This window comes from Symphalangus syndactylus, chromosome 5 (assembly GCF_028878055.3).
Source record: "Symphalangus syndactylus isolate Jambi chromosome 5, NHGRI_mSymSyn1-v2.1_pri, whole genome shotgun sequence".
Taxonomy (NCBI): Eukaryota; Metazoa; Chordata; class Mammalia; order Primates; family Hylobatidae; genus Symphalangus; species Symphalangus syndactylus.
This window is the reverse complement of record NC_072427.2, coordinates 147,251,398-147,267,296: the sequence shown is the minus strand read 5'-3', so window position 1 is coordinate 147,267,296 and position 15,899 is coordinate 147,251,398. Positions and strand designations below refer to the sequence as shown.

Genomic DNA, 15,899 nt, shown 5'->3' with positions numbered 1-15,899 from the left:
TTATTGCACTCCAGCCAGAACAACATAGCAACACCCTGTCTCAAAAACTAATGTGTGTGGTTTGCTCATTTTTCTTTGCTATTTTTCACTACTTTCTTCTACTCTGCAAAAAAAAGCTATCTCTAACCCATGTTAAACTTTTACTGTGGTGCAAGATGCACAATTTAAGAGTGCATAGCTGCTGAGGAAGAAAACTGTGACAGCATCGATGGAAATTATTAAATGGAACACCACCCTACTTTATCCAAGTGTGATTATCCATGGATGAATGACATCAGTATCTTCAGGGAGGCTGTTAGACATACAAATTCTCAGCTCCACCCCAGGCCTGCTGAGTCAGAATTTCAGCAGAGTGGGATCAGGAAATCTGTATTAACAAGCCTTTGAAGTGGGTACTAATGAATGCTAAATTTTTTTTTTTGAGATGGAGTCTCGCCCTGTCTCTCAGGTTGGAATGCAAAGTTTTAGAAAGATCAATTGGTAAACAAACCCTAAGTAAAGTTCCAGAGTATATTTGTCTTAGAATTAAGAAGATGGTTGGGCCAGGCACGGCGGCTCATGCCTGTAATCCCAGCACTTTGGGAGGCCAAGGCGGGCGGATCACGAGGTCAAGAGATCGAGACCATCTTGGCCAACATGGTCAAGTATAATTAATATTTTAGTATCTCTACTAAAAATACAAAAATTAGCTGGGTGTGGTGGCACGTGCCTGTAGTTCCAGCTACTCGGGAGGCTGAGGCAGGAGAATCACTTGAACCCAGGAGGTGGAGGTTGCAGTGAGCCGAAATCTTGCTACTATACTCTAGCCTGGGCGACAGAGCAAGAATCCATCTAAAAAAAAAAAAAAAAAAAAAAAACATAAACAAAAACCGTCCATAAAACACATATTTAGGCCAGGCATGGTGGCTCACGCCTGTACTCCCAGCACTTTGGGAAACCAAGGTGGGTGGATGACTTGAGGTGAGGAGTTTGAGACCGGCCTGACCAAAATGGTGAAACCCCGTCTCTATTAAAAATACAAAATTACCCGAGCGCAGTGGTGCACACCTGTAATCCCAGCTACCCGGGAGGCTGAGGTAGGAGAATCACTTGAAACTGGGAGGTTGAGGTTGCAGTGAGCCAAGATCACGCCATTACATTCCAGCCTGGGCAACAAGAGTGAAACTCCATCTCAAAACAAAACAAAACAAAACAAACACATATATTCCTTTCTAAAAATTAAATAGTTCTCTTGATCTTACCTTCAGCTTGAGAGGATAGAAAAGTACCCTATATCTGTGCTCCCTTTTATTTATTTTTGACAGAGAGTCTCCCTATGTTGCCCAGGCTGGTCTTGAACTCCTGGGCTCAAGCAATTCTCCTGCCTCAGCTTTCCAAGTAGCTGGGATTATAGGCAGGCGCTGCTGGGCCTGGCCCATATGGTCCTTTTTAAAGCAAAATTCCAGGCCAGGCGTGGTGGTGTGAATACTTTGGGAGGCCAAGGCAGGAGGATCACTTGAGGCCAGGAGGTTGAGACCAACCTGGCCAACATGGTGAAACCCTGTCTTTACTAAAAACAAAAAAAATATTAAAATTAGCCTGGTGTGGTGGCTTGCACCTTTAATCCCACCACTTGGGAGGCTGAGGCATAAGAATTGTTTGAGCCCAGGAAGTGGAGGCTGGAATGAGCCGAGAACGTGCCACTGCACTCCAGCCTGGGTGACAGAGCAAGACTCTTGTCTGAAAAAAAACAAAAACAAAATTTCTCCATTTCCTTAAATAATTCCCTATTGAACCTATACCAGTAAGGCATTTGCCCCATTTCTCTATTTGAACCATTCCTGTCAGTCATCAACAAACACTATCTTACGAAATCCAATGGTCAATTCTCGAGCCTTCTTACTCAACCACTAAACATCTGACAAAACCTATCATTCTTTCCTTGTTCAAACAAATGGGTTGTATTTTATTACTGAGTTGTAAAAGGACTTTACATATTCTCATACACATGATTTGCTATAATTGTCTCCCATTCTGTGGGTGTCTTTTCACTTTCTTGGGTATCCTTTGAAACACAAAAATTTTAATTTTCTTTTTTTCTTTTTTTTTTTTTGAGATGGAGTTTTGCTCCTGTTGCCAAGGCTGGAGTGCAATGGCATGATCTCAGCTCACCACAACTTCCGCCTCCCAGGTTCAAGCGATTCTCCTGCCTCAGCCTCCCGAGTAGCTGGGATTCCAGGCATGTGCCACCACACCCTGCTAATTTTGTATTTTTAGTAGAGATGGAGTTTCTCCATGTTGGTCAGGCTAATCTCAAACTCCCAACCTCAGGTGATCTGCCTGCCTCAGCCTCCCAAAGTGCTGGGATTACAGGCGTGAACCACTCTGCCCAGCCCAAAATTTTAAATTTTGAATATATCCAATATATCCAGTTTTTCATTTGCTCATGCTTTTGTTGTCATAGCTAAGAAATCATTACCCAATCCAAGATCACAAACATTAGCAATTATGTTTTCTTCTAAGAGTTTTATGGTTGTAACACTTTCATCCATTCTGAGTTAATTTTTGTATATAGTATGGGGTAAAGGTCCAATTGCATTTTTTGGCATACAGTTACCCTCTTGTCCCTTCACCATTTGTTGAAAAGACTATTCTTTCCCCCACTGAATAATCTTGGCACGCTTGTCAAAAATCAGTTGAACAGGCTGGGTGTGATGGCTGGTGCCTGTAATCCCAGCATGTTGAAAGGCCGAGGAGGGCGGATCACCTGAGGTCAGGAGTTGGAGATCAGCCTGACCAATATGGTGAAACCCTGTCTCTACTAAAAATACAAAAAGTTAGCCAGGCATAGTGGCGCACGCCTGTAATCCCAGCTACTCGGAAGGCTGAGGCAGGAGAATCACTTGAACCCAGGAGGCAGTGGTTGCGATGAGCCAAGATCATGACACTACACCCCAGCCTGGGTGACACAGCAAGACTCTGCCGTCTCAAAAAAAAAAAAAAAGAAAGAAAAAAAGAAATTTTGGAAAGGAAGTGATAAGTCAATGTGAGGTGCAAAATATACAGGTTTTGCAAGGAGCCCATTTATTATAAATGACCAGGGCTAGGGTATGAATCATGGGAATAAATGACTGAGGTGGACTGGAAAACAAGATGATTGGAAATGAGTGGACAAGAAACTGAGGGCCAGTTGTCTCCATGCATCATGGAATAGCCAAGACTGATGACAGTAGGAATGGTGTAAACCAAGAGAATGAATCAGGCTTCTAAATTTTCAGAGAATGTAGGGGAAGTGACCCAGGAGATCAGCAGATTATTACAATATCCTGATGGCACGCACTGAAAAGGAGCTGAGTTTTTAGGGGGTTAGCAACAGTCTGAAGTAGACAAAGAGCAGCTTGATAAGAGTTACAAGCGAAATGCTGAACCTACCCTGTAGTACTTTCACAGAAGTGAGATCCGCTAACTTGAAAGATCAGGAAGGGGATCATGGGAAAAGTGGCATTTATATGGACCTTGAAAGATGAAAAGAATTTTGAGAGAAATAGATTTGGAAAGATAATTCCAGGCAGAGAGATGCTATTACCAACCAAAGAGCTGACACTGCTCCGCCCACACCTGGCGCTTTTGCAAATCCGCCTCCAGAGCCCGTTGCTGTGGTGCTAATAGCATCCTTGGTATTACCAGAGCTGGTTAGCAGTTGGCCACCAGGTGGCAGTGTATATCTTTGCGCCATCCCTCCCAGTACCCGCCCTGGAGAAAAACTGGAAGTGAGAATTAGCACAGGTACAGCTGAGGTGAGATCAGTGGCTTGTGGACTGTGTATTTAGTTAGGCCTGAAGAAGCAAAGCCCTCAGAGAAGAGGATAAATTTGGGAACATTTAGGGAGAAGATCAGGGAGAAGATAAAAGGAAAGGAAATTGCCTCAGGGCAAGAGTATAATGAGGTCTAAAAAGCAGCAGAGGGCTCTTGGAGGGAGAGCCATGTCCTCCTGGCCATTCCTTGAGGAACTGGTTGGGATACGCGCGCCGCCCTAGGCTTTACAAAACTCCAGAAATACACTCTTGGAACCAGAGGTGACAATTCACTGAATGAGGATTACCCCAACCAGCCACAGCGTGAAATCCTTGGGGAAGGTGTGTGCTGAATGGATCAGAGGCACAAAGGAAAAGAATCCCAGCATGAAGGACCAGTTCGAATGCCAAGACTCCATAAATCACTGCAAGAAAAACACCTTGTGGTGAGGGTTCTGGGATTTGGGATCATTTCCAGATGAGAATCTGCAAATGACTCACTGCCTCACACAGTCCTTCTGAGGCTGTTAACAGATTGCTTCCATCAGTATTGAGTCAGGAATTGAGGCTGCTCACCACTGCACTTACTTGTCAACTTTTTTTTTTTTTCCTGAGACAGAGTTTCACTCTTGTGGCCCAGGCTGAAGTGCAATGGCGCAGTCTCGGCTCACTGCAACCTCTGCCTCCTGGGTTCAAGCGATTCTCCTGCCTCAGCCTTCCGAGTAGCTAGGATTAGAGGCAGGCACCACCATGCCCAGCTAATTTTTTATTTTTAGTAGAGACGGGGTTTCTCCATGTTAGTCGGGCTGGTCTCGAACTCCAGACCACAAGTGATCCACCTACCTCGGTCTCTCAAAGTGCTGGGATTACAGGCGTGAGCCACCTCGCCCGGCATCAACTGTTTTCATAAATTAATTATCAGTTGCTTAAAGAAAGAAGCAGCCAAAAGGAAGAACCAAAGAGAGAAGGGAGATGTGAAGATTTGTAGTGCAAGGTGAGGAAAAGGCACCAGAGCAACACTGGAAGAGAGTTTGGAGCAATAGTCTTTTTTTCCGGGGGGGAAGGCTTGTTTATTCCCCATAATAATTTTCAAAAACTATATATTTCCCCTACACATTTTTAAGTTGACATCTAAGAAAATTATTTTATGTTTAAGTAGCTTCCAGGGATTAATTTCTGCTATTATCTGGTATACATGCTTTCAGTACCACTGCTAGCTTTTCCATTGCTTTTGTGCAAATTAGGCAAAGGTGCCCTTTTGGGAAAAAGCAGGTTTTCTAGGAACGGTACTTTTGTGTAAAGAAAAATGTGCCCCTTCCTCTGGATGAGGAGGAGAGCCTGGCTAGTGGATTGCAGGCTGTATTTCAGCCTCTACTTATCCCATGAAACTGCAAAACTAAGTTTCAGCCCTCCATTTGTCCCGAAAACTATACAAACCATACATAAAAGCTTTGTAAACTTTAACTGAAAAAACAGGCCATGCGCGGAGGCTCACCCCTGTAATCCCAGCACTTTGGGAGGCCGAGGCAGCAGATCTCCTGAGGTCAGGAATTCGAGACCAGCCTGGCCAACGTGGTGAATCCCCGTCTATACTAAAAATACAAAAATTAGCCAGGTATGCTGGCGCACGCCTGTAATCCCAGCTACTCAGGAGGCTGAGGCAGGAGAAATGCTGGAACCTGGGAGGCAGAGGTTGCAATGAGCTGAGATTACGCCACTGCACTCCAGCCTGGGCGACAGAGCGAGACTCCATCTCAAAAAAAAAAAAACAAAAACAAAGGCCAGTACGGTGACTCAGGCCTGCAGTCCCAGCACTTTGGGAGGCCAAGTCAGGTGGATCACGGGGTGAGGAGTTTGAGACCAGCTTGACCAACATGGTGAAACCCCGTCTCTACTAAAAATACAAAAATTATCTGGGCATGGTCGCGCGTGCCTGTAATCCCAGCTATTCAGGTGGCTGAGGCAGCAGAATTGCTTGAACCCAGGAGGCAGAGGTTGCAGTGAGCCGAGATCACGCCACTGCACTCCAGCCTGGGCTACAGAGCCAGACTTTGTCTCAGAAAAAAAAAAGAAGACACCAAACCGCGTGCGGTGGCACATGTCTGTAATACCAGCACTTTGGGAGGCCGAGACAGGCGGATCACTTGAGGTCAGGAATTTGAAACCTGCCTGGCCACCATTGTGAAACCCCATCTCTATTAAAAATACAAAAAAATTAGCTGGGCGTGCTGGTGCATGCCTATAGTCCCAGCTACCTGGGAGGCTGAGGCAGGAGAATGAACCCGGGAGACGGAGGTTGCAGTGAGCTGAGATTGCGCCACTGCACTCCTGCCTGGGCGACAGAGCGAGACTCCATCTCAAAAAAATAAATAAATAAATAAAAAAGAAATAAAGAAAGAAAAAAACAAGAATAAACAAAAACCTTGGAATACAGACATAGCTCATTCAATTTATGGACATATAAACTAAATGACAAACCTACTGTTTATGGAGAAACCTGTGAGCCACATCTTTTGGCTTTGGAAGCCAAAAGCCTAACTTCCTTTTTTTATTTCAAATGAAAACATTAATACATGTCCCTATATCAACTGTCTTCCTTTTTTTTCTTTTTTTCTTTTTTTTTTTTTGAGACGGAGTCTCACTCTGTTGCCCAGGCTGGAGTGCGGTGGCACGATCTCAGCTCACTGCAACCTCCACCACCTGGGTTCAAGCGATTCTCCTGCCTCAGCCTCCCGAGTAGCTGGCACTACAGGCATGTGCCACCATGCCTGGCTAATTTTTTGTGTTTTTTAGTAGAGACAGGGTTTCACTGTGGTAGCCAAGATGGTCTTGATCTCCTAACCTCGTGATCTGCACGCCTCGGCCTCACAAAGTGCTGGGATTACAGGCGTCAGCCACCGTGCCTGGCCACCACATTGTTTTGATTACAGCTTACTGCTGAATTTTGACAGTGCTTTACATTCTCTAGAAACAAATCCTTTGGGATATGTGGTTTGCAAATATCTTCTCTGAATGTAGCCTATCTTTTCACCATGTACATGGGGCCTTTTGCAGAGCAAAAGCTTTTCATTTTGATAAGCCCAAATTTATCAATTTTTCCTCTTGTGGCTTGAGCTTTTACTGTCTTTTGTTTTTTGTTTTTTTTTTTTTTGAGATGAAGTCTCTCTCTGTCACCCAGGCTGAGTGCAGTGGTGCAATCTCAGCTCACTGCAACCTCCGCCTCCCGGATTCAAGCCATTCTCCTGCCTCAGCCTTCCAACTAGCGGGGACTACAGGTGCGCACCACCATGCCTGGCTAATTTTTTGTATTTTTAATAGAGATGGGGTTTCACCATGTTAGCCAGGATGGTCTCGATCTCCTGACCTCATCATCCGCCAGCCTCGGCCTCCCAAAGTGTTGGGATTACAGGCGTGAGCCACCGCGCCCGGCTGAGCTTTTATTGTTAAGTCTCTTTTACTATAACACAGCCATGCTCACTTGTTTATGTAATGAACATGGCTGCTTAAATGCTATGACATTAGAACTGAGTAGCTGTAGTGGTGACTGAGCCGCTATCGCCCACAAAGCCTCTATCTGCACAAAAAGAGTCAGCTGACCCAGGCTCTAATTGGATAAGCCTTCATACTCTAGAGTATTTTCATATGCCTTTCCCTCTATCTGAAACACTCTTTCTCCAGATCTCCTCACGGCCGGCTCTTTATGTCATTCTGGTTTCTGCTCAAATTTACCGTAAAGAGGCCTTCCCAGGCCGGGCGCGGTGGCTCACGCTTGTTATCCCAGCACTTTGGGAGGCCGAGGCGGGCGGATCACGAGGTCAGGAGATCGAGACCACGGTGAAACCCCATCGCTACTAAAAAAATACAAAAAAAAAAAATTAGCCGGGCATGGTGGCGGGCGCCTGTAGTCCCAGCTACTCGGAGAGGCTGAGGCAGGAGAATGGCGTGAACCCACGAGGCGGAGCTTGCAGTGAGCCGAGATTGTGCCACTGCACTCCAGCCTGGGCGACAGAGCGAGACTCTGTCTCAAAAAAAAAAAAAAAAAAAAATAAGAGGCCTTCCCTGACCACACTACAGGCATGTCTCGCTTTATTGCATTTTGCTTCATTGCATTTTGCTCCTATTGCACTTTTTTATGAATTGAAGGTTTGTGGCAATCCTATGTTAAGCAAGTCTATTGGCCTCATTTCTCCAACAGCATGAGCTCACTTTGAGTCTCTGTGCCACATTCTGGTAATTCTTGCAATATTTCAAACATTTCGTTATTGTTATATCTGTTATGGTGATCTGTGATCAGTGATCTTTGATATTACTATTGTCATTGTTTTGGCTTGAACCATATCTATATAAGACAATGAATGTGGGCCGGGCACGATGGCTCCCACCTGTAATCCCAGCACTTTGGGAGGCCGAGACGGGCGGATCACAAGGTCAGGAGATCGAGACCATCCTGGCTAACATGGTGGAACCCCATCTCTACTAAAAATACAAAATATTAGCCAGGCGTGGTGGCACGTGCCTGTAGTCCCAGCTACTCGGGAGGCTGAAGCAGGAGAATCTCTTGAACCTGGGAGGTGGAGGTTACAGTGAGCCGAGATCGTGCCACTGCACTCCAGCCTGGGCGGCAGAGTGAGACTCTGTCTCAGAAAAAAAATGAAAATAAAAATAAAAAAATAAAAGACAATAAATCTAATCAATAAATATTGTATGCATTCTGACTGCTCCACTAACTGGCCATTCCCTGTTTCTCTCTCCTTCTCTCTCTTCTCAGGCCTCCCTATTTCCTGAGACAATAATATTGAAAATTAGGCCAATTAAAAACCCTAAATGGCATCTAAGAATTCAAGTGAAAGAGTCAAACATATCTCACTTTAAATCAAAAGCTAGAAATGATTAAGCTTAGTGATAAAGGCATGTCAAAAGCCAAGAGAAGCCAAAAGCAAGGCCTGTTGCACCAAATAGTTAGCCAAGCTATAAATACAAAGGAAAAGTTCTTGAGGAAAATTAAAAGTGCTACTCCAGTGAACACACAAATGATAAGAAAGTGAAACAGGGGCCGGGCATGGTGGCTCAAGCCTGTAATCCCAACACTTTGGGAAGGCCAAGGTGGGTGGATCATCTGAGGTCAGGAGTTCGAGACCAGCCTGGCCAACATGGCGAAACCCCGTCTCTACCAAAAATACAAAAATTAGCCAGGCATGGTGGCATGCGCCTGTACCCAGCTAATCCCAGCTACCCAGGAGGCTGAGGCAGGAGAATCGCTGGAACCCAGTGGGCAGAGGCTGCAGTGAGCCGAGATTGCGCCACTGCACTCCAGCCTGGCTGACAGACCAAGACTCTGTCTCAAAAAAAAAAAAAAAGAAAGAAAAGAAAGTGAAACAGATGTATTACTGATATGGAGAAAGTTTTAGTGGTCTAGATAGACCACTAAACATTTTCTTAAGCCAAAGCCTAATCCAGAGCAAGGCCCTAACTTTCTTTAATTTTTTCTTTTTTCTTTGAGATGGAGTCTTGCTCTGTCGCCTAGGCTGGAGTGAGTGCAGTGGCATGATCTCGGCTCACTGCAATCTCCGCCTCCTGGGTTCAAGCTATTCTCCTGCCTCAGCCTCCCAAGTAGCTGGAACCACAGGCACCCTCTACCACGCCCAGCTAATTTTTATATTTTTTAGTAGAGACAGGGTTTCACTATGCTGGCCAGGCTGATCTAGAACTCCTGGCCTCAGGTGATCCACTCGCCTCAGCCTCCCAAAGTGCTGGGATTACAGGCATAAGCTACTGGGCCCAGCCAACTTTCTTTCATTTTATGAAGGCTGAGAAAAGTGAGGAAGCTGTAGAAGAAAAGTTAGAAGGTAGCAGAAGTTGGTTCATGAGGTTTAAGGAAAGAAGCTGTCCCTATAACTTAAAAGTACAAGGTAGGTGAAGCAGCAAGTGCTGATACAGAAGCTACAACTAATTATCCAGATTTAGCTAAGATAATTGATAAAAGTGGCAACACTATACAACAGATTTTCAGTGTAGATGAAACAGCCTTATATTGGAAGAAGATGCCATCTAGGATTTTCGTGTTTTTTTGTTTTTTTTTTTTGAGAGAGTTTCACTTTTGTCACCCATGCTGAAGCGCAGTTGCTCAATCTTGGCTCACTGCAACCTCTGCCTCCCAGGCTCAAGAGATTCTCCTGCCTCAGCCTCCCAGTAGCTGGGACTACAGGCATGGGACACCAAGCTGGGCTAATTTTTGAATTTTTAGTAGAGGCGGGGTTTGACGATGTTGGCCAGGCTGGTCTCAAACTCCTGACCTCGTGATCCACCCACCTCGGCCTCCCAAAGTGCTGGGATTACAAGCGTGAGCCACCACGCCTGGCCTATGCCATCTAGGACTTTCACAGCCAGAGAGGAGAAGTCAATGACTGGTTTCAAAGCTTTGAAAGACAGGCTGACTCTCTTTTCAGGGGCATTAGCTTCGTTATGTAAATCTGCTGTGCTTATGCCCTATAAATGGAAGAATTTAGCCTGGGTGACAGCATATCTCTTTATAGCATGGTTTACTGAATTTTTTTTTTAATTTTTAACTTTTTGGCTGGGCCTGGTGGCGTATACCTGTAATCCCAACACTTTGTGAGGCTTATGTAATTTAACTACCAGATGCTGCCTATCCTACCCTCCAGCCCAATCCAAAGGCTCATATGTTGCTGAATACATTTTCTTGATCTTTATCACAGTAAGCAAGTACAATGACTCAGTTACACTCTATAGTCTATAAAAAGTTATTATTATTGTGTACATTCATATATTACTCTATGTTACTCTTCACACCTATATAGCCATGGTTCTTTTCAAGGAAATTCCCTCAAAACAAGTTGTGTATGATTATTATGGAGGCCTGTTTGCAATTACAATGCTGATCATAAATATTTTATCATTCATCTTGCTCTTGATAATATTAAAGCACAAAAGGCTGCAAATGGCAAAGAATAATTACTTATGAATAAAAAGATTTTGGTAATGTACCAAGTCTGTTGGCTGTAACAGTCTCTCCCACCACCACTTATGTATATTACACATTATCAAGACATGAAAAGTTTAGGAAGATGATAGGTACTGTGATTATCAACATAACCATGACCAACCAATTTGATATCTGACATCAGTTTTAATACTCACATTCTGTCTGTTGTCCATCTCTCTGCTATCCTAGGAATTGACTCCCTCTCCAATTTCTCTTCAAGGTACTGCTTCCTGTAAATTGTAATTATCTAGTTATTCATTTACTCCATCTGCTTAAGCTCCTTGAGGGAAGAGGCTGTGATTTAGCCCCCTTGCCAATGGGCACTCCAATAAATACTTCTGGAAGAAAAGTGAAAATTTATATAATTTTTTTTTTTTTTTTTTTTTTTTTTTTTTTTTTTTTTTGAGACGGAGTCTCGCTCTTTCACCCAGGCTGGAGTGCAGTGGCACGATCTCGGCTCACTGCAGGCTCCGCCCCCCGGGGTTCCGCCATTCTCCTGCCTCAGCCTCCCGCGTAGCTGGGACTACAGGCGCCTGCCACCTCACCCGGCTAATTTTTTGTATTTTTAGTAGAGACGGGGTTTCACCATGTTAGCCAGGATGGTCTCGATCTCCTGACCTCGTGATCCACCCGCCTCGGCCTCCCAAAGTGCTGGGATTACAGGCGTGAGCCACCGCGCCCGGCCGAAAATTTATATAATTCTAATGATGTTTTAGATTAACTCAATTCTGGGATCCCCAACAAAGTTTATTCTACTCATTCAGTAGCCATTGAGAAGCATTTTTTCAAATAAGGGTTCTGGGGAGAGACAGCTGAAGGTAAGGTAAAAATGTCTGTCCTATATTTTGAGTTGTTTCTCTGTCACCAACTAGCAGTTTCCCTATCTGCAAAATGAGCAAGGATTGGATTAGGTGATCTTGCTGTCATAAAATTCTGTGATTTAATGTGGTTTACCTTGCCATACAAAATTTAAAACACTTAGAACAAGCCACCTCTCCTCATAGCATCACCTTAGCCTAAACTGCTTCAGTGAGCCACAGTGAAGTTGGAAATGATGATTCTGCTTAACCAGTTACCAAATGTGTATTTCCTCCTCTACCAGCTCTCCTGACTTGGATTAATAGTTCTGAAGGTCTGCTGAGATACGTTACGTTGATCACCTGTATTATTTTCTGAGTCTCTTAGAAGGAGGAGGAGAATTAGGAAAGACTGTCCCTTCCACTATTCCACATCCTCCTTATTTCATTTTCATTTCTCTCTGCTACCTTCCCCATCCCGTGCCTCACTCTTTTTGTTCCTGTATCAACTAGTTCTTATCTTCTAGGTCATTCACACTTGGAAAAAACAAAGTCAAACCAAAAAAAACCCTCAGAACTCTTTTAACTCAAATAAATATACTTTTCAAAAAAAGTAAAGTAGTATAGTCAGCCCAGCTCCAAGAACCCAGTGAAGCCCCCACCTACCTGAAGCCAAAATGTCCAGCAAGTGGACCAAAGCCAAGACCACCAAGAAGCAACCACACCACAGGGGGCCACATCCAATGTCGTCCTGATATTTGACCAGTTCCATGTCCAGGAGTTTAAGGAGGCTTTCAACATGATTGACCAGAACCATGATGGCTTCATTGACAAGGGGGACAGCACGACAAGCTGGCTTCACCGGGAAAGAACCCCAAGGATGAATACCTGCAGGGCATGATGAGCGAGGCCTCACGGCCGATCAACTTCACCACTTCCCTCACCATGTTTGGGGAGAAGCTGAATGGAACAGACCCCCAGGATGTGATCCAAAATGCCTTTACCTGCCACCTGCTTCAACGAGGAATCCTCAGGTTTCCATCTCCAGGAGCTGCTCACCACCATGGGTGACAGCTTCACAGATGAGGAAGTGGATGAGATGTACTGGGAGGCTCCCATTGATAAAAGCGGCAAGTTCAACTAGGTGGAGTTCACCTGCATCCTCAAACATGGTGCCAAGGGCAAAGATGACTAGGCCACCCCAGCCCTCGCGACACCCTGGCCCCCCGCCAGTCACGCCCCCACCCCCCGCACACACTGGTCTGTACCAGCTCTCTGCCCACGACCTTCTCTCAGGGGATCCTCCCTTTGAAGACTTCGGGTCCCAGCTCCCAGTGGAGAAATCAGGCCAAGAGAAGTGCGGCGCAGGACTGAGGCAGGTGTTCCCACCGTGACCCTAGAGCCCTGGGCTGGAGTCTCTGACCCCTCCAAGGAAAGACCGCCTTCTGAAGAGATGGGCCTCCAGGGCCTGGAGGCACTGAGAGAAGGCCCCCAAGACAGCCATTCCTGGGCTGCTCCCCAAGGAGGAAGGGAACCTGTGTGCCCCCAGGAGGAAGGGACCTTTAGTCATGAGATCCAATACCACTTCAAGTGCATCCCCACCCAAATGCAAGTTCACTAAAGTCCCCTCTCAGAGGACAGGACACTAGACTCCTCCCCTACACCCTGTTGAACCACCAGTGCACACCCGCCCAGAGCAGCCACCCACCGTGGGAGTGCGCTCAAGAAGACATCTGTCCCAGGGGAGGCAGAATCTCCAGCAGAGGGCTGAGCACGGAAAAAAAAGAAAAAGAAAAAACAAGTGAGGTACTGTTTATTTATCTGTAAAATTAACTCAGATGAATTCTTAAAAATCAATGCAAATTCTAAATTTAGTCTGTGTATTAAACTGGGACAAAACTAATAACAGTATTTTACCAAGGGCACTTGGCCTTACTCCCATTCTCTCACACTTCAGACATAAATCACTAAATGAATCCAGCACTGAATGAATAAATGAATGATCCATAATTTCCTAAGAGAATTCCAATTTTCATCTTGCACAAATCTACAAAGCTGATCCACCCGCACAGCACTTGAACTCCTGGTAGGTATCTTTCAAGGCCAAGGCAGTTCCTCCGCCCGAATCCAGTTCCCTCCACCTGGATCATGCTCCCAAGGCTCCCTCATTTCATTCAGGTTTCCTGCCAAAAGACACTTCCTCACAATGGCCTCTCAGACCGACCCCTTCCCCACTCCCAACTTTACAGTCCACTCCCCTAGCCCTACTACATTTTTATTTATGAAGATTTACGGCATTTTGTTACATATCTATACATTTTCTTGTCTGTCTCTTCCCTAGAATATACAGTCCAGGAGGGCAAGGGCTGGGGTGGCTTCGTTTGCTGTGGGATCCCAGCACTTAGAGCGGAGCCCAGGACATAGTAGGTGCTCAGTAAATCACAAATCTCTTCTCCAAGGCTAGTTCCCCAGAGCCGCAGCACTCTTGTTTTTTTTTTTGAGACAGAGTCTCGCTTTGCCACCCAGGCTGGAGTGCAGTGGCGCAATCTCGGCTCAGTGCAAGCTCCGCCTCCCGGGTTCACGCCATTCTCCTGCCTCAGCCTCTCCGAGTAGCTGGGACTACAGGCGCCCGCCACCACGCCCGGCTAATTTTTTTATATTTTTAGTAGAGACGGGGTTTCACCGTGGTCTCGATCTCCTGACCTCGTGATCCGCCCGCCTCGGCCTCCCAAAGTGCTGGGATTACAAGCGTGAGCCACCGCGCCCGGCCCAGCACTCTTCTTTCTTAGCCCGGCCCACCACCGAGTAGCCGCCCACCTCTACTCCAGCTCGGCCACCTCTACCCCAGCTCGGGTCCTCATTCCCGCACCCCCCGGCCGCAGGGACGGCGCGGCGCACCCACCTCCCAGACCCCGCGACTGCGGTTGGGCCCCGCGGCTTCGCTCAACCGCGCACCTCCCGGGCCTCTGCGCCTCTGCCCTGGCCCCAGGCCGCCGCCGCGCCCGGCAGTAACAGCGACTGCGCCGCTGGGCTCCCGCCGGCCCCGCCCGCAGCCGTTGGGACCCACTAACTGCCTCGAAAAGCCTAGGATTCGACTTCGAATGGTCCGTTAATGTGGTCCACAACTGAATTGCTGATCAGGGAACTTCACATTGAAACTACATGAGATATAGACCAATATCCTTATTCCTGTATTAATCACCTCCCACAACTCATTTTTTGCAGAGAAGTCAATGGTTTTATAAAAAAAAAGGAAGAAATGGCCGGGCGCGGTGGCTCACGCCTGTAATCCCAGCACTTTGGGAGGCTGAGGCGGGCGGGTCACCTGAGGTCAGGAGTCCGAGACCAGCCTCAACATGGAAAAACCCCGTCTCTACTAAAAATACAAAATTAGCCGGGCGTGGTGGTGCATGCCTGTAATCCCAGCTACTCAGGAGGCTGAGGCAGGAGAATTGCTTGAACCTGGGAGGCGGAGGTTGCAGTGAGCTGAGATCGCGCCATTGCACTCCAGCCTGGACAACAAGAGTGAAACTCCATCTCAAAAAAAAAAAAAAGAAGAAGAAATATAATAAGGAAATGTCCAAGAGAAAGCATAAGGAAAAACAAACTAAGAAAGAGTTTCTTGTAAAATAAAAGGAAGTAGAAGGAATATATTGACTTGTGGAGTTGGTTTGTGTTTCCATTATTGCTGGGTATGCCTATAAACTTTTTCTTGTTCCAGCCAGTGGGAGAAAAACCACTTACTCTCTTATTTTTCACACTACTCAAAACACACACAGGCACACACTCACATATACGTGCCACCATCTAACATGTAATCATATTACCAAATGTACAAATACAGACATTAGCTTTTTATTGGTTGCAGTACAGAATTGATAATTTTGTCCTATTTGTTCCTTCGATGTTAAATATATCTGATGATCATCTTTCCTCTCTAGTTATTGGCAGAAGCTCATGTGATTTTTGGAAGGAGTTAAGGACAATATCAAGTTTTTTTGTTTGTTTTTTGTTGTTGTTTTTCTTTTTCTTTTTTTTTTTTTTTGAGACAGTTTCGTTCTTGATGCCCCAGGCTGCAGTGCAATGGCAGATCTCAGCTCAATGCAACCTCCGTCTCCAGGGTTCAAGCAATTCTCCTGCCTCAGCCTCCCTAGTAGCTGGGATTACAGGCATGTGCCACCACGCCCAGCTAATTCTGTGTTTTTAGTAGAGACAGGGTTTCTCCGTGTTGGTCAGGCAGGTCAAGAACTCCCTACCTCAGGTGATCCACCTGCCTTGGCCTCCCAAAGTGCTGGAATTACAGGTGTGAGCCTCTGCACCCAGCCC

At 45.9% G+C, this 15,899-nt stretch overlaps 1 protein-coding gene and 1 pseudogene across 4 annotated transcripts in view; one reads left to right on the top strand and one right to left on the bottom strand.

The window, feature by feature from the left end:
• LOC129483411 (solute carrier family 2, facilitated glucose transporter member 3-like) overlaps positions 1 to 14,602 on the bottom strand; it is a 56,902-nt gene extending 42,300 nt beyond the window's left edge. The window contains exons 1-4 of one of the 4 annotated variants that reach the window (XM_063639698.1): positions 14,476 to 14,567; positions 13,282 to 13,340; positions 12,585 to 12,728; positions 10,932 to 11,114 (exon numbers count right to left, since the gene is read on the bottom strand). In XM_063639698.1, coding sequence (XP_063495768.1) covers positions 10,932 to 10,949 — 18 coding nt within the window. In that variant the 5' untranslated portion in view covers positions 10,950 to 11,114; positions 12,585 to 12,728; positions 13,282 to 13,340; positions 14,476 to 14,567. Of the gene's footprint in view, positions 1 to 10,931; positions 11,115 to 12,584; positions 12,729 to 13,281; positions 13,341 to 14,475 lie in introns of all 4 variants that reach the window. The other 3 variants (XM_063639697.1, XM_055280759.2, XM_055280758.2) reach the window with 3 other exon arrangements.
• LOC129483426 (myosin regulatory light chain 2, smooth muscle major isoform-like) lies at positions 12,251 to 12,768 on the top strand (annotated as a pseudogene).
• Positions 14,603 to 15,899: the final 1,297 nt, after the last annotated feature.